The sequence below is a fragment of the Stegodyphus dumicola genome, chromosome 12 (assembly GCF_044657685.1).
Source record: "Stegodyphus dumicola isolate Sdum_Otavi_A_Nest chromosome 12, ASM4465768v1".
NCBI lineage: Eukaryota > Metazoa > Arthropoda > Arachnida > Araneae > Eresidae > Stegodyphus > Stegodyphus dumicola.
The window spans coordinates 94,268,557-94,292,390 of record NC_140779.1 but is presented as its reverse complement, the minus strand read 5'-3'; the positions used below and the strand labels follow the sequence as shown (position 1 = coordinate 94,292,390).

General features: G+C 33.9%; 1 protein-coding gene across 2 annotated transcripts in view; it reads left to right on the top strand.

Annotated features, from left to right (window-relative positions):
* The window catches only part of LOC118186257 (cell adhesion molecule Dscam1-like), a 1,080,749-nt gene that overhangs the window by 785,895 nt on the left and 271,020 nt on the right, over positions 1-23,834 (top strand). For both annotated transcript variants that reach the window (XM_085806701.1, XM_085806700.1), the window contains exon 11: positions 1,766-1,939. In XM_085806701.1, the coding sequence (XP_085662827.1) occupies positions 1,766-1,939 (174 nt within the window). The remainder of the gene's footprint in view (positions 1-1,765; positions 1,940-23,834) is intronic.

Here is a 23,834-nt window from a genome sequence, read left to right as displayed (position 1 = left end):
TCTGCATAAATGTATATATATATATATTTCTCGCACTGTGCTAAAACAAGAGTACCTAGAGCAATCAAATTTTGAATAACGTAATCTTTCCACAGTAAATGAGCATCTGAAAGTTCTGGAATTTGAAATTTGGTTTATTATAGATTTCATATTTTGTAACAATTTAAAACAAATTTTTGATTAACAAACTCAACCATTTGAAAGCGAGCAATGGCAGCACTGTACGAAAAAAAAAGCATATCGGAAATACTGTATATCGGAAATTCTAATAAAATTTATAATGCACTTAGAATTGTTTACTAATATTGCAAGATGTACTAATATTACAAGTTGCACGCTGTACGGCTAAACTGTGCATGCGTAATCGTCACGTCATCAAAAAGCCATCTTAGTAAGAAAATTGAACACTGATAAGATGAACTGAGAAAAGAATGGGGGGAGGAAACAGAAAAATATATGCCACCACTTAACGCTGCATCGGGAATTCTAAATTTACACTGATATACTGCATTTAAAATATATGTAATTTTCCTGTTGAACTGTATATAGCGTAAGTGCGAAGAAAATGGTTTGGTTTATTAGATTACGACAAAGCACTCGAGGGCTATCTGCCTTAAGGGAGGGATGCCGTTTCGGAGGACTTTTTAAGGGAAACTGGCTCGTATACACGTTACACATGGGGAAAACTACGAAACCACCCATGCAACCAGCCCGTTCGCGCGAAGAAAATGATGCTTAATTACTAATAAAGCTAAATAGACAAAAAAATTGGGTTAGTAGGAGTCAGTGTAATAGCAGACTCGTAGACTGCAAGCTCAGTGAGAGCGTAAAAAACCTTAACAAACCATTTTGGGTGACCGTTAAAATCTTAAACTTTGCAGATTTTTGTTATTATTAGTACTTATAAATGAAAATCTCATAGTGTATAGTTATTTATGAAATTATGCATAGCTTGAAATCACATTTTATAATGCGTGTAATTTCTGTAATTTGTAATTTACATTGTTATGAAGAATATATTTCTACACATAGCAATATTAATTGCTATGTGTACATCTCATAGTTCTTTACATTCTTCAAATAGCTTCGGATAAAAATAAAAGCAATAAATGAAATCACAGGCAGCTGAGAAACAAACCCACACGTTTTAAATAAAATTTCAGACCCCCAAATAACTTTTAAATTTCATTTGTAATTGTTGAAACACGTTATTCGAAAATTAAGTTATTATATCTTAAATGTGTGATTCATAGTATAAAGTCTTTGTAATCCTAGAATCTTAATCCATTGAAACTCTTAATGCTGCTTTTATGATCAATTTAAGAATGTAATTTTCAACAATTTTTGCACGCGTTTGCAATTTTCCACAGATGACGAAATATATATATGAATGTATTAAACTCCATTTGTTTAATGCACTCAGACACTAAATAATAATATTATATATTCCGATAGTGCAAGAAATGTATGTAGTAACAATTTCGAAAATGAAAAAAAAAAAAAAAAAAAAAAACTGACATTACTATATTATGAAACATAAACTGTGAATTCAAACTTTTTTAATATTGTTTCATTTTTCATTATTTTACAATAATGTTGAGTTCCACCAGCATTATCGCTTAAGCTTCATTATCTTAATTTATTATGTTATAATTGGAAACGCATTTAAAATGAATAAGTATTTCAAAAGCAAATGTAGTCACATCACTGATTTGTTTCATGATGAGTAACTATGATGCTCAAAACACATTATTTTCTCATTCAGGTCATCCGCCAGAACAATTTAAAACAATTGTAAGCAGTTCCCATGTGCATATCTTGGTGAATGGATCACTGAATTTTCCAAGCGTGGAGCCATCAGATGAGGGATATTATCTCTGCGAGGCAAATAATGGCGTTGGACCAGGCCTTAGTACAGTCGTTCGTCTTACAGTGCATAGTAAGTTTCATTTTTATTTTACGATGCAAAAGCAAATATAATAAGATATTGATAAGTGAATTTTTAAGGTATGGAATTTATGAATTAGAAATATTGTCATAAATTTAAAGGAGCATATTAATTCTAACATAGGGCGTTTACACAATTTTATAATGATTTCGGGACCGTTTAATTAATGTTTAAAATGTAAAGATTATTTGTTATATGTTCTATCTGGCAGCTGTGTTTTCTAGATTATAAGTCTGCAACATGATAGAAGGTTCGTTGTGGGTTTAAGTTTAGAAAGCGTCCTTTTAAAGAGATCAGAGCCACAATAGTGTATATGTGAAACATCAGGGGGCTTTGCAGGATAACGTTTGAAAGGTATATCCAATACCTGTACCTGTCATCATTTTTTCAAGGAATGCAGTGGTACTTTTCCATGTGTTAACTTGCTGCTTTGTCTTTATAAAGTATCAATTTTTGAAAATCACTGGGGTAACAAATTGGAATTTCTTCTGTAAATATTGGACGTAAAACGTTCTCTTGATAGTACATAGAGTTGATTTCATCATTTGTTTCCACTCGTTTTATTTTTAATTCCCCATTCTAAGGGAACAATCATAAACCCTTACCGAAACATTCTTTGCATTAATGGAACCAAGTTTGTACGTTTATTTTCTCTTCTTTTTTGATAATAAACACACCTTTTAATGCTGCAGTCATTTAGGCAAGCCCATGCTTAATGAAAGGTCACAATGTATTCCTATTTATCTCCTGCTAAATATTTTTCATACACAGTTCTACGAATTGTTCTCCGTTGAGGTACTTACCTGGCAAAAACTGATGTGTATTTTTTTTAGCTTGTTTAAGCCGTAAATCTTGGTTTATTATTTTGTTTATTGGTTCTACAGATGTATTTAAAGATTTTGCTATTTACTTTTTGCTTCGGAGTATTTTACCTGATTATCAAATTTAAAATTAGTAGCATTAGAAATAGCGCGTATCGTTTTCAGGTATTTATTTAGAGTCTTCTTTTCACATCCAAGTAATGACTGACGATTTTCCATTTTCCGATTAACGATGTTGTTTATTTTGCACTTCGAAATTTTAATGCCATGCATTTCACGACCTTTCGGAGTTATGGAATGGGAATATTTCTCTTTGGAAATTGAAAAAAAAAATCTTTCAGTTCACAGCTTGTTTACATGAGAGGTTTTGAAAGATGAATAAACTTAAAAGTAGCAGACAATATTATTCATTTTAAATAATATACTATTACCAAAAATTATTATAAAACACTTTTGTTTTATTTCCTCATCGAATTCATTTTAAAAATACGTAAACACAGAAAATTTCAGACGTAATGTATAAGAAATCTGTATTTAATATTTTAAACAGTTGCAGTCATATATATTTAACACAACCCAATATTATTGAGAATGTTTAAAATTATATGTAAAAAAAATAGCACTTTTAAAATTCTGCATTTATGATAAGGTATATTATTCGGAGAAAGTTATTACCTAAAGTATTTCATACTTTAAATCTTAATGTTATTCATATATAAAAATTGTTCTTTATATTTAATATTTATGCCATCCATGAAATGCAAATATTTATCAGAAGATAACAGTTATGTTATGCCGGAATAATATTGCTTGCAAAACTTTTTCATAAATTTTACACTACCAAAAAAAAGAAATATTTAGCAGAGGAGATATAATTTTGTCGCAGATACAGTGGAACTGCATAAAAAATGCATTGCGTTATGCATGAAGCATCAACGTATCTCCTTTGAAATGATACGAACAATAATCGTTTTTGCTAGCTGGAGAGAGCTTATGTATTTTAGAATATGATGCGAAATGCATAATATGTGATGAGAAAAGCAAAAAAGGGTATTTTGCAGAAAACATAATTTTTTTCAGATGCATTTTTCGAGCAACATATATGTAGTGCTAGTATGAAAGTGTCATCTCAATTTCTTCTCTTTTTACTTATATAAAAAGTATCTTTTGTTCAACGTTCAACTTTCTAGAAGCGAACGTTGCTTCTGCATCTTAACTAAAGTTCTAAACCTAACTTTATCATGCATTAACTAAAATAATATGGCTATACAACGGATCCGAGATTTTAGTCTTTCTAAAGGAAAAGCTTTAGAATAACTGCTTAGAAAAACATTACAACCACCATTTCTGATCTGATTTACCTAACATTTATTTAAGTAGATCTTATATTTCTTAGTAAAAAATAATGCTTAAAACAACATTTCATATACAAAGCATTTATTAAGGAGATAAGTAAGTATTTTATTATTTTATACTGCTGCTTAGAATTACTTCTCTGTATATTCATCTTTACAAATGTTCAATAAACTTAAATATAAATAATACTCTTATAAGAGTAGTAGGCAGAAATTGAAACTATTTTTATTGTCTAAATTGCACTTTTGATATTTCGGAGAAAAAGATTGTAGAATGTGTTTCTAAATTTAATTTTGTTATACAAGAACAGTTATTGCAAAGCAGTTAGCTTAAAAATTTGTCTTATTAAATTAAGACTATAAAAAAGATGTTCATATCAGTTCTTGCTATTAACTTATAACAGAAAACTGACATTACTATATTATTAGAAAATGACATTACTATATTAAGCAAGATTATAATATTTACCATGATCGCTAAGAAAATCACGGATATCAGCAGAAAATAACTCAGTCAACATCTCTTCATTAACTAAAAAAACAGTGTGTTTTAAACCTCCGCAGTTTAAGTTTTAGCAACTGATTATTTATCAAGTGACGTAGGTTTTTGAAAACTATAAAATTATGCTTTGGGCACATTTCACAGCAAGTTTTGTCTACCAAGACATTACAAATAATAATTTTAGCAGCATGTTTGTGTGCCATATGACAATAAATACATCGCTTGTTAATTAAATAGAATGTGTTTCAGAAAAAGAACTGCAAACTTATAAGAGTTTTCAGGTACCGTGCATACATATAACTAGGAATCATCGAGTAATATATATAATAGGAAATGTCGTGCAGTAGTGTACACAAAAAACGTCAGAAATGAAACGGCAGCACTAAGTGAACATGCGTTTCAATTAACAAATATTGTTTCACGAAAGTAATAGGAGTAAAGGTAAGTGATGGGTGGAGCCTTTATCGTGCTGGAACCGCTCTGCTTCTATGAACAGAGCCAGCTCACCAGCGGGCGAGTAGTAAAGTCGCTGAACACTGGCAATTCGTTCCGAGATTAGAATCCCGCGAACGGGCTGGCTACATGGTCGTTTCCGTAGATTTCCCCACGTGTAAGGTGTATACAAGCCAGTTTCCTTTAAAACATTTTTTCCACGAAAGCATTCCTCCCCTTAGACAGATAGCCCTTGAGGCTTTGCCGTAATCACATAAACCAAACCAAATCGATGAAGAGAGCAGCGTATCATCCATAAGCTGTGTTAACACGTGTTTCCGAAACTGCTTTGTTTACTTAGAAAGGTAAAATAGTGTAACCCTCCCCAATGCCAGCTCAAATATTTATCGCGAAATGGCTCTGGGGCTGCACGACTTTGTTTCCCATGGACGTCTGTAACCTCCGATGCAAGGGCGTTATGTGAAGTGAAAATCCCTTACCTTGTGAAGTACGAGTCCTCAGCGAACAACAGAGAAGTAGGGAAGAACTTATTTGTAAAACGCAGTTGCGAGAACCACCATGCGAAAGCAATCCGATGTGCATAACTGCGCTTTCGAAATGCCTTCACGTAATACTCATGCATTCCATTTCTTTCACGAATCCTTCCAGATATTGCAATGAGAAGTCATCATTCGTATGTTATAGTTTTCGTCCTTGATCTTTGAGTGTTTTGTACATGATGTAGCATAGTCTTTTCGACGTTTGAAGTCCGTGCTGATCGTTTTTGGCTCATTTCAGTTGTCTTGAAGGAGGCCTAACATATGGTTCAGATATATGAAGAGTTTATGACGGAAGTATGTCGCATTGAATAACTTTGCTCAGATAACAGCTCGCCCTTTAGACTAAGCAACTCCATATATTAGATGCATATCGGGTAATCTCGTGTTCATGTAATCACTCATGCTACTACATCTGCTTACGTGTGTGTAATAAATTTAATAAATTTCTTTCGAAGAACTTTCGGGCTAACTACATCTTCTACGTCCGGAAGGCATTTCCAATTCAGCATTGTTATATGATCATCAGTCGTCTAGGCTCACCCTAACCATCCTACGAGGTTGTAACTCTGGTACTGAGACGCCCTGCATGCAGTCCACATGAGATGCAGTGAAAAATAATAAACAAGTAACAGCTTTTAAAATAGCTATATTTGCCAAGTGGATTTTGTAAGTTTGCCAGTTGTAAATAACTGCAGTTCGTACAAAACACTTATCGACAGAATTTTTTTAATGAATTTATATAACCTTCGGTAAGTATAAATACTATAAATATTTGCATATGTGTAGGTAGCATAACAATGACACGGTATTAAATTAAAAATTACAACACATTTAGCAAGCTAAGTATGTAGAATTTTAGAAGGTACTAAAAAGTGAACTGCAATATATATGCGAGATGATTCAGAACTTGTGAGACAATCTTTAAAGATTTGTACAGCACGCTAAACTAAGCAATTTTCTGTGTACAAAAATCTGGAGTATAGTGAGTAATTCAAGTAAGCAGTTGCTGCGTTGTTGGAGTAATTGGCGTAGAGATTAAAAGTTGTTAAATAATTCTCGCATATATGCAGCTGCAACGAATATTCGAGCAATGAGATTCTCAAGAAAGTCAACCCAATTCTCGTAAACGGGAATATTCAAATGTCACGATAAAAAGTCATCGAGGCTCGATTAATCGGGCGATTCCGTTGGTGTCCGTTGTGGACCAGTCCTCGGCAATTCTCAGCGGTTCATCGCGCTCTAAAAATAGAAGGCCCACCAGCGGCCGAGCGGTAAAGTCGCTGAACACTGGTAGTTTGGTCCGAACGGGCTAGCTGCATGGGCATTTTCGTGGTTTTCCTCATGTGTAACGTGTATACAAGCCAGTTTTCCTTAGAAAGTCCTCCACGAAGGCATCCCTCCCCGTAGGCAGATAGCCTTAGTGTGCTTTGCCATAATTAAATAAACCAAACCAAACTAAAATGTCGGAAAAGGCCAGTGCGCCATTATACTGAAGCCACACAGCAAGAACAACAATCCGAACATCTTAAAGTCTGGTAAAACCTCTACCGACATTACGATAACGTCTGCTATCGATTTGTGTTTGTAGCAGATAAGTATAATCAAGAAGCCGTTCACAATACCTGCTCAGACTTTGATAGAAAATCTTTCTTGGATTGCACGTGGACGCTTAATATGTGGATTTAATGTTAAACACACATAACAACTTTGAATACTGAAAACGTTAGTTCAGTTCCATGTGCAGAGGCGAATCTTCCGTTTTCTTCTGAAAATTGAGTGGATGTGATCGTTGTTATTTAATAATCTTCATTCACATCTTCGTGATGTGCTTTTATATTTGTGCCGATTCAGAGTTTCTGCGAGGTTTAAAATGAATCTATCCATGTTCGAACTTTGTACAGTTTTAAGTCGACCCGTTTCCCGCCTGATGACATCGAAAGAAATGGCTTCACAAAGTTGTCAATCTAACCGCTCAAAGACTTTGTGGTCTCGACTCAAAGACTTGGTGTTGTTCGCCTGCTAACAAAGTATTCATGATACACCCGTACTACACTTCCACCGTTATCATTTGCAGGCCCCGTTTCTTAGCAAACTGATTGTGTGGGCAAATAATATGTAATGAAAGGCACAGCTGTTCGTGTTTGACCTCAAATGTAAACCTCAAATGCTCAAGTAAGAAAGATAAAGTAAACTTTAAGGGACTAAAAGCAAAGTCAGCCTAGATTGTGCATTTTGAAAAGATAAAGTTTACAATGCTGCTGATGCATGATATGTTAATCATCATGCTGCTGGTGCATGATATGTAAACGTTTATGTTATAAGTTATTTTGTTAATAGCTAAACATTAATATTAAAATTATGATATAGTTATATACCTCCCCTAACCTGATTTATTAACCATTTACTTGCTAAGATGAATGATCACAGCAAACGCAGATGAATATAGAGTCATAAATATGAATTCCTATTTTTTTGTTGCAGATCTATCTGATATATTTTAATGGGAACAAACCTCAGCTAGATGACAATTTCATATAATGTCTTTGCGAGAACAAATAAATGCGGAAATTTAGCTCTGATTTAATTCTTGCCGGCAGTAAGCATATGTATACATTGCAGAGTCAATAGAACATTAGATTTTTTTTTCTTTATGCTGGAGAGTGAAAAAGTACAATGTGTTTGCTGGGACTTGAACTTGGACCTCTCGAATACGCGCCGAGTTACACCATGAAGGCGTGTTGGAAGGAGGGTGTGTGTAATTATGGCAAAGCCTCGAGGGCTATCTGCCTAATAGGAGGGATGCCTTCGTGGAGGAATTTCTAAGGGAAACTGGCTCGTATACACGTTACACATGGGGAAAACCACGAAAACGCCCATGCAGCCAGCCCGTTCGCGGGATTCGAACCTCGGACCGAACTACCAGTGTTCAGCGACTTTACCGCTCGGCCGCTGGTGGGCGTTGGAAGGAGGGAGAAAATATCTTATAACTTCGTAAGCAAGAAGTTTTTATGTATCAAATGGAGCATGAAAAATGTTTGCCTTCAAGAATACGATGTATCATACGGAAGATATAACAACAGATTTTCAGCACCAGATAAATGTTGGTAAACAAATGGAATTAAAAAAAAATATTTGAAAGTAATTTTAATAAAAAAATTCCTTTCAATAATAAAGATGGAGGAAAAGAATCTTATCGTGCTCATCATTATAATAGAGAAATTTTTCTGAGCTTTTAAGCCTCTTAACTCGTAAATTGTTCTAGAAAGTATCGTATATCAAAATAAAATGTCAAACATCTTTATCATGAAGGCTTTTACATAAAGTAAATAAAGGAAATTCGAGATTATAATCTTAATTCTTTGCGTTTTATGGTTTCGAACTATGAAGCATAAATGTCTTCCTACTAAAAAATGAATTATTTTCACCAGCAGCCCTATTATTTGATTTAATTATCTTAAAGGATGCTTAAAAGTTTAAGAGATAACACTATCTGTTAATATAAAACCAAAATTAATTATATTTTGAACATATGAATTTTCAGTTATCAAAAGTATTAAAATTCTTAATATATTCTGCGCTTAAACAAGGTTTTGTTACTTGGGATTTAAAAAAAAAAAAAAATAGTGTTACAAAATTATATTCGTCATTTGTTATTTAAATTAATTTTTCTGGTATGAGAGATTATTAATGAAACTTTTATGAATTTCCAAATTCTTTCCTTCAAAATTAATTTTCATCGACATCGAATAATGATTTTACAAGTGTTGTTATTTAAGATGTTAAAGATCACAACACACTTGAAACGGAAATTCGCCAAAAACAGATCCCCCGCCTTTGAATTGTAATTGTATTTTGATTCCTGCGAAGGTAAATAACGTGTTACATATAATTGCAACCGGTTACATTTAACGCGTTACATATATTACAAATAACGTATTACATATAATAAATACAGCATGAAAACTGCATCTCGTGCTCTATGCAATTTAAATTGAAATAATTTATGTAACATCTTAATTGCGCATTAAAACTGATGAAAGAATCAAAACGGTGGAATTTGCTTAATATCTGTGAAATCCTTTCATAAACGTTAACAGCAAAACAAAAGTTAATCATAGTTATCTTTCTAACTTATGTACTTCTTACTGTATAAAAATGAAGACATAGGCTGAGAGGTTTGAAAGCAAGCAAAAGCGATTTGTGAAATGAACAAATGTATATATGGGCTCCTAAATACTCTTTTAACTTTTATAATTTTTATCGACTCTCGTTCAGTTACTATTATAAACGTATGAAAACTTTAAAAACAGTTTTATATATTACAATATTTTATATATTTAATTTATTATATATTACAATTTTATATATTTAATTTATATATATTACTATGTTTTATATAATACAAACAGTTTTATATATTACAACTTTTTATTAATCTCTAAACAGCTTACACCTCTAAACTTTTGGCAATAAAGTTTCAAAACCTTTTTTTTAAATTAAAAGATCAGAAATTTAAAAATTTTAAGATTAAAGAAAATTTTTATTTGATCTATGTATGTAGATATCTAGAGACATTAGGAATTTTTGGAAGCAAGAGAGATTGAAAAATTAACAACGCCTTCTCCGGGACGGACCTCTGGAATACGCGCCTAGCGTACATACCACCATACTACGAAGGCATGCGAAGAAGGCGGGAGAAATACCTTATAAACTTCCCCTTTTAAAGGGATACCGGGGTTCTAGGGAACCCAATCGCCAAATTCTGAGTGAGTAGAATCATCATCCAACATAATTTTAGGTCGGGCGCCAATGTAGAGTCATTAGGATTTTTTTGGAAGCAAGAGAGATTGAAAAATTAGCAACGCCTTCGCCTAAAATCGAACCGTGGACCTCTGGAATACGCGCCCAGTATGCAAACCACCAAACCAAGAAAGCATGCTAAGAAGGTGGGAGAAATACCTTATATATTTCCACTTTTAAAAGGCGACCGGGATTTTTATGGGACCCAGTCGCCAAATCCTGGGTGTGGAGATTCATCATCCGCCACCCTTTTAGTTCGGGCGCATTAGGAGGAGTTATGAAAAATTAGCAACGCCTTCGCCGGGAATCGAACCGCAGACCTCTGGAAAACACGCCCAGCGTGCAGAGCACCACACCACGAAGGCATGCCAAAAAAGCGGGAGAAATACCTTCTAGATTTCAATCTAACACATGAAGCAACTGAAGCTAAGTGGTAGGCTTTTCAGTTTGTTCCGAAAAATTAAATATATAAAATATTGCATTTAAAATAAGCTGCTGAAACAGTAAGAGAAAAAGGTAAGTCTTTGAAAGTAAGTAAGCATAAACATGTCAAAAAATGAATGTTGTTCTTGTTCAAACTGCCTGAAGAATAGCTTTTAAATAAAAAATAGGAAATTTCATTTGACATGATTCTAATGAAAAACCGTTGAACGAACGCGTTTGCGTTTCACTAATATCTCGCTTTATCATATGACTGATTAAAGTTGACATGAAACAGCAGATAGTTTAAAAAATTATTTTCTGAAAAACTAATGTCAAAGAATAGCACAAGCAATGCTTTATGAGGTATTAACAGATTTCCTATTCACTACTTACAGGTTAAATAAATTACCAAGATGCTTTGTGACGTTTGTTAATTCAAATAATACATTCACACAATTTTATTTGTTTTTGAATATCCAGAATTACTCCACGAAAAAGAAATATTACTATGCAAAAATTGCGCATCTAAAAAATTCTTCAGAAAAGTTAATGAGCTTTTAATTTAATTTTGAGAAAATACGGTACCATTTTTAGAGCATGCGGTTTATTAAATTTCAATTTCCTTAAAAGTTTTTTAATTATTTCTTTATTTCATTTTCCTTGATAACATTTTCATGCATGAAAAACTTTTACTAGTACTTTAAGAGATCATTAATAAAACAAAAAAAAATTAATTAGTTGAATGGAAATTCTTTCCTAATTTAGTCCGTGCACCTCTCCTAATTTGTTTCATAAAATAATGCTCTGAAATGTTTTCTAAAATTATTGCACAAAAATTAATTAATATCGAGGAATTTTGTTCTTGACATAAGTGCTATAATTTAGAGATCGTAATAAAACAAGGTTTCAGACAAACCTAGTCAGAAATTTTCTATAAAAATAGTTTTCAGTTTAATGCATGTCACACAAAGAATTCATTTTATTGATTGTCTTGTAGAGATTACAGATTTTGGTGGAATGTTTTACGAGTATAAGGTATTTTATCCCTCCATCCGGTATGCCTTCATGGTGTAATTGGAAGCAACCTTGACACGTATTTGAGTCCTGGCGAGGACATTGCACATTTTTCGAAGCTTCTGCCCCCCCCCACACACACACCAAAAAATTCCTGATGACTCTATACTGGCGCTCGAACTGAAACCTGGAGGACGATGATTTGTAACCACCGGGACTTGGTGATTGAATCTCCTAATTATTGTCACCCTTTAAAAGGGGGTGTATATAAAGTGTTTTCTCTCTCCTTCCAGCAGGACTTCGTACTGTAATGGTAGCACACTCGACTCGTACTCGAGAGGTCCTGGTTCGAGTCTCGGTGAGGGAATTGCTTATTCTTAAGTCCCCTGCCTCCAAAAATACATATTCACTCTTTAATCTATTAAATGACATATATAAGGCATTTTAGTGGAATGAGTAAAAGCGGAAATTAAACATTTCAACACGTAATATAACGGATTCGTCCTAAAAGGATCTGCATATATGAGAATATTTTCCTGACTCAGTAATTGCACAACTGTTGAGTAACAATTGGTTGTCACAAATACAATATTGTAAATACTTTTGGCCCATCAGAGAATGTAAATACTTTACCTACAGATATTTATTTAAAGATATTCATGCTCATTATAAATGAATTCGTTATTTTTCCAAAGATAGAAATATAGAAGACATTTTGAGACACTGGATAACGTTTTCGAAAATAATATTTATCAACTAACATAAAAGCATCATGTAAAATGAATGTATCATTTACTTCAGTTACTAATGCAATAATTATACAGAAAGCATCCTAATTTGTAGAGTCACTATGTTATTTTGAAGCAAGAGAAGTGAAAAATATGCAATGCCGAAAATGGAACCTTGACCTGCGGAAAATCACATAGACTTGCGGAAAAGCAAGAGAAAACACCTTATTTACTCCCCTTTTGAAGGGCGACTGGAGATGAGGAGATTCAGTCGTCAAATCCTGATGGTGACGAATTATTTTCCCCCACCTTTTAGTTCGGGTGCCACTTCTGGAAACATTCACTTATTTTGAAGCAGGAGACGTGAAAAATGTGCAATGCCGTGGTCGGAACTCGAACCCTGGATCTCTCGAGTAAGCCTCGATTATACTTCCAATTACGCCACAAAGGCATGCTCAAAGTACGGAGTATGTATATTATAAACTATTCAATAACTAAGGCTATTCGATACAAAATGATTATAATATTTATTAAGATGTACATCTGGCGAGATTAGATAAAAACATGAACTATTTCTAACGTTATTCAAGACATCTAGTTAGTAATTCCCGCATAAAAGTAATCGAAACAATATTTAGCATTATTATGCATGTAAATTTTAAGAAAATTATTATTATATAGTATTTTAATGATCCAAAGGAATAAAAATGTGATTTAAAGTCGTTTTTGATAGGTTAAATTATGCATTTATTATTAATCAAAATTTAAATCTAACTTTTATTTGACCTGTTAGTTTACTATAAAAGTCGACACTTAAATATTGAAAATCACATGCTTTTTTACTAGTAAAACTTTGCAACGCTAAATTAATAAAATTGAACTAAACATATCATTAAGCGTCAATTTAAATATATTTTTATAAAAATTCCTACCTACATAATAAAGCAGACATTAGAATTTCGTGTTTGTGAGCTGCAATAAATATATTATTATACGTGGTGCTTAAAAATGTAAATATTTATTTATGAGTTTTTTCAATGCTAATATTTCGAGCCATAAAATTATCTTCAAACACTTTTGTTATTGTGATATTGAAGAATAAAATGACGTCTTCTATATACATGACAAACATTTATTTAAACTACGAAGACGTTGAACAGCAGAGTAGAAACATGATATTACACAGCGCTTAGCCCTTCTCGCTTACATGCATTACTCACCATTGACTTTGGCTAACTGCCTACTAAGTATAAGTATTACGCAGCAGAGAACTTGCTTATCATGCGCATGCGCTAGGGGAATCGACGTCGGTTGCCAACATACCCCCTTTCGACGTTGATTCTCCTATTCCTGAAAAATAAAACAAAATACATATTAAACAGTATTCAATCCTACAATTGTACAACAGTTTTGATGTTTAACAGGAGTCAGGGGTTTGGTAAACACATCAGCTCCCATTTCACTGGTAGGTATGTACTTCACATCTAATTCACCGCGTTCATACACTTCACGCACAAAATGATGGCGAATGTCTATGTGCTTTGTACGGGAGTGAAACACAGAGTTCTTTGTAATTTTCTGAGCTCCTTGATTGTCGCAGTATATTGTTGTTGGGTGTTCTATGTTGTAACCCAGCTCCTTCAGGAAACGACGTAGGTAGACAGTTTCTTTGGCGGCCTCAGACAGAGCCATATATTCCGCCTCCGTTGAAGATAGAGCTACACTGCGTTGTTTTCGTGATTCCCAGGTTATAGCTGAACCACTTAATATATATACAAAACCGGTGTAAGATTTCCTATCATCGACAGTTGATGCCCAATCTGCATCCACAAAGGCGATGAGTGGTTTTCCTGTTTTCGTATAAATTAGTCCTTGATCTTGGGTTCCCTTTAGATATCGAAGTATTCTTTTCGCAGCATGCCAATGTTCTTTTCCCGGATTGTTGTTAAATTGACTTAAGAAATTCACGGCGTATGTGATATCTGGCCTAGTAGCTACTGAAAGGTACATTAATGATCCGATCAGATTTCTAAATGGAATATTTTTCATGTCAGTGATTTCATTTTCGCTTTTAGGACTCATTTCTTTTGATAATTTTTTGCTGTTATCTATAGGTGAAGACACAGATTTAGCATTTTGCATGTTATACCGATTTAAAATATCATCAACGTATTTCTTTTGAGAAATTTTAATTGAATTCTCATTTTGGTAAAATTCTATTCCTAAGCAATAATGTAATTTTCCCAAGTCTTTCATTTTGAAAGCAGAAGCTAAACTATCGCGAATTGTTTCATACGTTTGCTGAAAATCGGTAAAAACGATAAGATCGTCTACATAAACGATTATAATAGTTTCACTGTTAGGCGTCTTTTTAATATAAACACAATTATCTGAATAAAGAGATTTAAATTTCATAGATTTCAATTTTTCATCCAACTTTTTGTACCACTGACGTCCTGACTGTTTAAGACCGTATAATGATCTCTTTAAAAGACACACTTTATCTGAATTAGTTTCAGCGCGAAAACCTTCGGGAATTTCCATGTAGATTTTTTCATCTAATTTCCATTTACATAGGCCATTACAAAATCTAATTGGTAACCTTTGAGATTGTGTTCTACTGCGTAGGCTAAAACTGTTCTTATGGAACTTAATCTAGCAACAGGGGAAAAGTTTTCAGTGAAATCGAGACCAGGGATTTGAGCGCACCCTTTAGCAACTAGCCTAGCTTTGTATTTTTCGATAGTGCCGTCATGATTATATTTTAATTTAAGAACCCATTTGCTCCCAATAACTTTCTTGTTTTCAGGTCTTTTTACTAATTCCAAGCCTTTTCTTGAACAAGCGAGTTATATTCTAACAGCATGGCATTATGCCAATTTTCAGCATATGGTCCATTTAATGCTTCATGCACCGTAGGATTAATGCTTTCCTCAACAACATTTTGAGTTTGTTCATTTTTATTTATAACTGTATAATGATATTCCTTTTTAGGCCTTCCTGGCAAACCTGTTTTTATTTTCTTGGGTCGACCAGGCCCTTTTTTAATCAGGATAGGAAGCATTGATTCGCTATCTAAATCACTTCCACTTTCCTTTTCAGCTTCAGAGTGAAGTGGCGACTCGCTACCGTCCAGAGGTGATGATTCATCACAACATGTTTTATTTATAATTTTTTCCTCCGGAGCGAAAGGCAGATTTATTTCTTTCTCTGAGTCATAACTACAGCAGTTTTCAAACTCATTAATAAATTTTACGTCTCTGCTGATTATCACTTTACATGCCTCGGGATCCCAAAGTCTATACGCTTTTGATTCATCAGAATACCCAATAAAAATACATTCTTTAGATCGAATATCAAATTTGCCTATTCCTGGCCTTTTATTTAGCGAAAATGCTTTTTGGCCAAAGGTTCTGAAGTGAGAGACAGCAGGTACTCTGCCAAACATCACTTCGTAAGGTGTTTTTATTTCGTATTTTAAACCTCGCGTTGGGCAGCGATTTCGAATGTAAGCAGCCATATTGACGGCTTCGGCCCAGAATTTCTGAGGCAAATTGGTTTGCAATAACAAACATCGCGCCATTGAAACTAAAGTGCGATTTAATCTTTCGGCGACGCCATTCTGGGCTGGCGTGTAAGGAGTGCTCATTTCGTGTTTTATTCCCGCATCATTAAGAAATTTATTAAAGTCTTTCCCTAAATATTCTAGCCCGTTATCGCTTCGCAGGATTCTGATTTTAGAGTTAAGTTTATTTTCAAAGGATGCTTTAAAATTTCTGAAAGCTTCTTTAACCTCATCCTTAGATTTCAGAAAATAAACACGAACATATCGAGATTTATCATCAATAAATATTGCGAAATAAAATGATCCACCGATTGATTCAGTTCTCATGGGACCACACAAATCAGAATGAATTAGATTCAACAATTCAGTACTTCTATATTCAGATTCTTTGGGAAGAGGGGTTGCGGTTTGTTTACCCTGAATGCATACCTTACAAGTAGAAAGAGAGTCATTTTGAGAAAAAGAAAGACCTCTAACCATGTTATTTATTTGAAGTTTTTTAAGATCATTTTCATTTAAATGGCCAAATCTTATATGCCACTGATCTATTTCTTTAGCAATTGATACAGATTCAAATATTGGCATGACAAAATAAAGATCATTTTCGCGTTTAGCCAAAATTACTATTTCGTTATTAGAATTAATTAGTTGAGCACATTTTTCTTTGAAAATTACTGAAAGATTATTTTCAGTTACTTTAGACACTGAGATTAAATTATTTTTCAAATCAGGTACACACAATACATTTTTGAGTTTGATATTTTCAGTTTTAGAACCTATGCAAACTTTAAATTTAACAGTTCCTTTTCCAATAGCTTTAACAGTTTTATCAGCAGCTAATTTAACATAAGTATCACCTACCTCGTGAATTTCTTGAAACAGTTCCTTGCTGTTACACATATGCGATGTTGCACCACTATCCAGACAAAAAATGTCTTTAGAATTACTATTAGTGCATGCTACGGCTTTTTCTCGCTCCAAGGAATTCTGATATTCTGCAGACATCGCAGTTTCACTGAGGCGTTTGCTTTTAGTTTCTTTATTTTTCTTCATACATTCCGATGCTATATGCCCATAGATATGGCAGAAGTTGCATCTGTAGTTAACTGGATACTGTCTTCGGTTTGCAGATTTATCTGGTTTCGGTTTAGGAATCGGTCGTTGAGTATACTTCCGATCTTTTGAATAGCACGCATGTTGTGGTTCAGAAAACGTTGAATCTTTATTTTTGCGAGCGTTAGCTTCTTCCAACAGTTTAATTTTCAGCATTTCTGGAGAAGGCAGTTCATCACAAGATTCGATTGCTATTCGAAAGCTTTCATAAGAGTCCGGTATGCTATATAAAAGCAATATTGTAAGCAAATCATCCGCAATGTTTATTTCGATTTCTTTCAGTTTGTCCACAAGAATGAAAAAATCATTTAGATGAACAGTCATTTGTTTAGAATCACTCATTTTTGTAAAAAGCAATTTTTTTAGAATTGTGGTCTTTCTAGCTGGTCCCTTCGATTCGTAAATAGAATGCAATTTACGCCACAGTTCGTGAGATGTTACACAATTCTTTACTTGTGGAAGTTCACTGGGTAAGATGGATAGGATTATATCCGCTCGTGCTTTTTGGTCAGTAGTTTTCCATTTAGCAAATTCTTCATCACCAGGTTCTGGTTTCGGAATTTTCCCAGTTACATAGTCCCAATGATCATTTTTAATCAGTATCGCTTCCATTTGCAACTTCCACGTGTCAAAGTTGTCCTTGTTTAGCTTTTCAATTGACACTGTATTAGTCGTCGCCATTTTCATTTCAGTCGACGCAGCTTGGCTTGCCGAAAGAATTTAACGATGGTAGTTGCACTGCACAGTTAAGCGCTATCTGGGCCCATAACCTATGAAGAATAAAATGACGTCTTCTATATACATGACAAACATTTATTTAAACTACGAAGACGTTGAACAGCAGAGTAGAAACATGATATTACACAGCGCTTAGCCCTTCTCGCTTACATGCATTACTCACCATTGACTTTGGCTAACTGCCTACTAAGTATAAGTATTACGCAGCAGAGAACTTGCTTATCATGCGCATGCGCTAGGGGAATCGACGTCGGTTGCCAACAGATATCACATTCGACAATTATCATATGGATCATAAACGTAGTCATGCCCCTAGTACGTCACGCAGTTTTTCAACTCTAGAAAGCTTGTACTTAAATTCATAGATTTCCACATAGATAAGAAGTTGCGTCTAACGTTAAAAATGCAAAGTTTGTATACGATTTCAGTCTCTTTAGGAATCGAGTGCCAGATTTAGTTCCTATATTCCGAGGTGTTACCTATTTAAGCTAGTAGATGTTCTTGTTGTTGTTTTCACTTATCTCACAATAACATCAAAACAAGCCTACGCAATTTATCTTAGCAAGGAATGCAAGATTGCACTTGTCGTTGGCAAGAACCTTGAGCTCCATACAGGAGACAATACGACTAAATTCCGACGTTGCTCAATTCCGCCTCCACTTTTGATGAAAATCACTCTTTCGGATGCGTCCTGGGATGTTCCGCTCCTCTTTCCCTACCATCAACCTCTCGAGAGGACTTTCGGCACGCGGCATATTTAGAGTACCCAATGCCGCACAGACGCTATACATTTACAGACATCTATGCCTTCTCCGGATTCGAAACCGGGCCCTTCGGTGCAGAAGTCAAAGTCATTAACCACTATCCTGTTCTAGTAGATGTAGAAATATTTAACCGAAATAACCACGAGAAATAATATTCTCGTGAGTCTGTTAATGAATTGGAAGCTCGATACTTGTAATCAATTCTGTCTGTGGTGGTCTCTTTTATCTAAACTCATATCAAACATTTTAGTAGTTAAGTATATATCTAACCATGTATTTAACTATAAATGAAACAACAACAAAATACATATACACTGACTACCAATAAGTATTTGGAAACCTGTGATAGAAAAGAAAAACTAACTTTATTCAAAATCAATAGTTGGTACAGCCTCCACGAGAGGTAATTACAGCGTGGATCCTTCGGGGCATACTTTCCACAAGTCTTTGTATGACAGCTACTGGTAATTTCTTCCTCTCGGCTTGGAGAAAACATAGAAGTTCCTTCACCGATTTTGCACGGGTAGTGCACACCTGAATTCGGCGATGCAACTCGTTCCAGACGTTCTCGATAGGGTTCAGGTCTGGACTGGGCAGGCCAGTCCATTCGATGAACTCCATTGGCACCATACCAAGCCTTGGTTAACGCCGAAACATGACAACTGGCATTGTCATCCTGAAAGTAACAGGGGTCCAACCCGTGAAACTGCCACAACGTAGGAAGCACATTGTCATCCAAAATAGTGCAGTAGGCATCGGAGTTGAGCTTAGCATGAATGGGGACCAAGGGTCCCAGCCCATACCAGGATAAACACCCCCAGACCATAAATTCCACCTCCGCGAACTTGACTATAGGCACAATGCAATCTGACAGGAGACGTTCTCCAGGTAGACGCCAGGCCCAGACCCTGCCATCCGAACGGTAAAGGGTGAACCTTGATTCGTCACTCCAAAGAACCCGTTTCCACTGATCTACCGTCCAATTTCGATGTGCTTTGCACATTAACCGAGCAGCGCGGTTGGACTTTGTCATCAAAGGCTTATGGGCAGTAGCACGACCGTGAAAACCAAGCAGATATGCTTCCTTATGGATGGTATTCATTGAAACAATACTCCCGGATGCGTAATGGCAAACCGCACATTGAGTTGATCAATGTTAACCGAATTTCGCTTACTGCGCATGCCCAAAAGAGAATTTGGCGCAATTTTAAAAGAAGATAAATACGCTATATGGTTGATATTGTGTTATCTTGGGCGTAAACAGTTCGAGGATTTAAAATGCGTCAGGTTGTAAGCTGCTTCATTACTTGGAGTGTAAATGTCGATTGTAAACTACCCAAATTTTGTTTTAAATAGGATTACAAAACAGGAAGTATTACAAGATATATTATCTGATTATACTTCTGAGGAATAAAAACAATTGAGTATTTAACATACGTTCCATTCGTATATACTTTAACAAATTAAGGATTAAATCTAGTTTAAATTACTGAATTAAAGGTCAAATAAATTATTATAAATAAATGAAATAGACTGTTGCAATTGTAAACAGTCGATAAGACCTACATGACGAACAGGCTTGTGTAGGACTGCGTATGCTTGGTCGTCAGTATTTTCTCTCACGCCAGCGGTATACCATTGAGCATGCTCAGTAAGCGAAATTCGTTAACATTGATCAACTCAATGTACGGTTTGCCATTTAGCCTCCCGGATGCCTGTTAAAACACCTCGCGGATGAGGGCCATCAGTTGGGTGCGGTTCTTCCGAATTTCTCTGGACAGCACTCGTCGGTCTCTATCTCCCAGTTTCGTTGGTCTGCCGACTCGGGGCACATTCCAACAATTACCACTCACCTTCCACTTCTTAATCACATAGGCTATTGTCGATTTTAGGTACTTCAGATTGCTAGATATGTCCCTTAAGGATCGACCACATTTGTTATACCCGATAATTATACCTTTCTCGAAATCAGAGAGCTCCGAACTGCGAGGCATCATGCATGCGACTAAAGCCAATGCTGTTTCCTACACGATATATAACGGCGGAGTCCGTGACATACCTTAGGACAGCAGATATCGTCATTTGCATAGGTGTCCAAATACTTATTGGTAGTCAGTGTATATATAAGTTAGAGAAAGATAAAAATTGCTTTAAAACTGGCGAATCACAAAACGAATATTGCAATCACTCAATTTATAGTACAAAAACAATAAACAGTGACATGAGAACGTAGACTTCCGATATAATAATATTCTTATAAAATCACACGAAAGCGATTTTATGAAAGTAAATATGTTTTAATTCAATAACATTTATATTTGCAAGAAACATTTTATTTCAAGAAAAGAAGTTAAATCTGCATTCGGCTGTAAAGGGCACTTCCCGAATTTAGTATTTTTGTTTATAAAAGAAAAAAAAAATCTGGTTTGTCGAAAGTTCTACTATTGTCACATGAACTTGAGAAACTGTTCCATTGTTACACCATGTTAATACAATCATATTTGCCCGGAAGTTTTAGTGTTCGAGGGTTCTTACCTATTAAAGCCCTAAAAATTAATTATACATTTACCAAAATATGGTCTGTATATTTTTGTGGCCCCTGAGTGTAAGTTAGAAAGACACTGCTCACAGCTAGATTGTTGATCGGACAAACAGAATTCTATTTCACCAAGAGATTTATTCTTTTTTAACCTTCATAAATGCAAAGCATTTTCAAAAAACATTTCCCGAACCTATATTTTTAATTTTTACTGTTAATATAAACATTACCGGTTCATTTTCGTTTTGCAATTTACCATATTTTTCTTTGAGCGGAAACAAACGAACCAGTTTTACGCGTACTGTTCAAGCCGAAGAATCATATAATTTAGCTGTGAGACAAAAATTCTTCCCATTGCTAAACTTTTCAGGAAAAGAAATGCATTTTATTTTAATAAATACTTCATATTAACTTATCCTTACTGTGCAGTTTATGAAAAGAAGTAAAGTGCTGCGAAAGCACAAATTTCAGACCACGTTTTATTCTATCATGTTGTTATTTTATTTAAGAAAAAAAAATTATGTACTCGTGTCTTTCAACGTGGTTATTACTTCTACCTTCCTTTTCGCATAGATATTAAGGAAAAGAAATGGAAAAGTAATCGACAAAAATTATGTACTCGTGTCTTTCAACGTGGTTATTACTTCTACCTTCCTTTTCGCATAGATATTAAGGAAAAGAAATGGAAAAGTAATCGACAAAAATTACCACATATGATTCCGAGAAGAAAAGATAATCATCATTCAATGCTTAGAGATCCTAATAGGGAACTTTCTTCAGCCATAACTTAAAAGCTTTTTCTCGTTAACATGCTAATGCGTAAATAAAGATTTCAGTTGAAAAGTTTTACATCCCGATATGAACTAATTTTTTGTGAAAGCGTTTATATTTTGCTGCTGTTAAAATGCGGAATTAAAAGTGCATTTATTCTTCAGTTCATTTTAAAATAACTAATAATCTCTTTCTGTATAATATTACTTCTATTATGCATTAAATATTTTTCTCGAAATATTCAGCTATTTTTTTATTTTAAGCATATTCCTATTGACAGCTTCGAAAGCGAATAAAAGTACTTTTATTTCAAACATATTCCCATGAACAGCTTCAGAAACGAATAAAAATTTCTTTCATAAATGTAATAAAAAGAATTAAAAGGAATGTTTCGTATAATAAACGCTTGAAAAATATGTTAAACTACATACAGAAGTACTTGTAAATCGGACGAGTCTTTATTATTAAAGAGGATTAACTTTCCTTGAAAACATGTTTTAATCGAAAAACTCTAAAATATAAAGAGGTTGAAACTTTTTCTATATGTAAATTACTGTGTGCTTCTAACTTGCATGCATTTATATAACATTGTTCATTACGAAACTAAATGCCTTTCAATTTAATCTTTAATTTTATAAAACACTAGCTGGTCCATTACTTTTAATTCAATTATCCCTGATTGTCCGTGAGTCACAGTTTAAGAATTGTTGCTTTAAAAATTAATAGACGATACCAGTTGTTACGCACATACCTACATTTGCTCAAATTTTCCTCTCTATATATTTTCACCATGATATATATGTAAGTATTATCTACAAATATTGTTTATCATTCAGTGTTACATATTTTTCTTAATTGATCCTTATACTATAACAGATTCAAAATAAAATTCTACGAATAAAATACTGCTTAAATCTTCTACAGTAAAATTTCGAAAATTCTATTAAATCCGAGGTACACATATCCTTACTTTGGTTACGCATCTTTTGAAAAGTAAAAAATAAAGAAAGAAGGCGATTTAAAAAGGATTTAATACAGCAAGTTTTTATTTTACATGGATATGATAATTAATACACTAAAAGAAGAAAAATAATTTATCGTATAGTTTAATGAGAATAATAGATTAAATAATTCTACATATTTAGAGAATTCACATACAATTTTATATCGCGAAAAGTAAAAGCATTCGATGCCTAATTAACGAAATCTCTTAATTTAATTGTATTGTCAAATGCATCAGACATCATCTTATTATAATTTTTATTAATTTAATTGCATTTTCAAATGTATAAGCTATTTACTTTTTTAATGTATATACACTTAAATTGTTGGCGATATAAAATTGTAGGTGGAATCTGTAAATGTGTAAAATTATTTAATCTATTATTACTATTCAACTACGTGTTAAATTATCTCTCAGTTTAATGTATTAAATTTGATATGATTTCTAAGAGCTCGAAATCTGAACAACAATAGTAATGTAAATGTCACCCTTTCGGCAGCACTCTTATCCGGTCATCCTTGCTGAATTGCTAAAAATTGTGATCTTGTTTAAGAGACCAAATGATGATAACATTTTTTAGATTGCCAAGGCTGTCATCTTCGAATATGTCACTCTTTGAAGAGGCTTTATCATAGACATGACAACAACAACCAGTTTTAAATAAAAAGTTTATTGTATAAAAACCGTTTTTAACTGATTTATATTTTTATAGTCTCAATTATATGTTATCAATAAAAAACTTATCAAATACGATTATC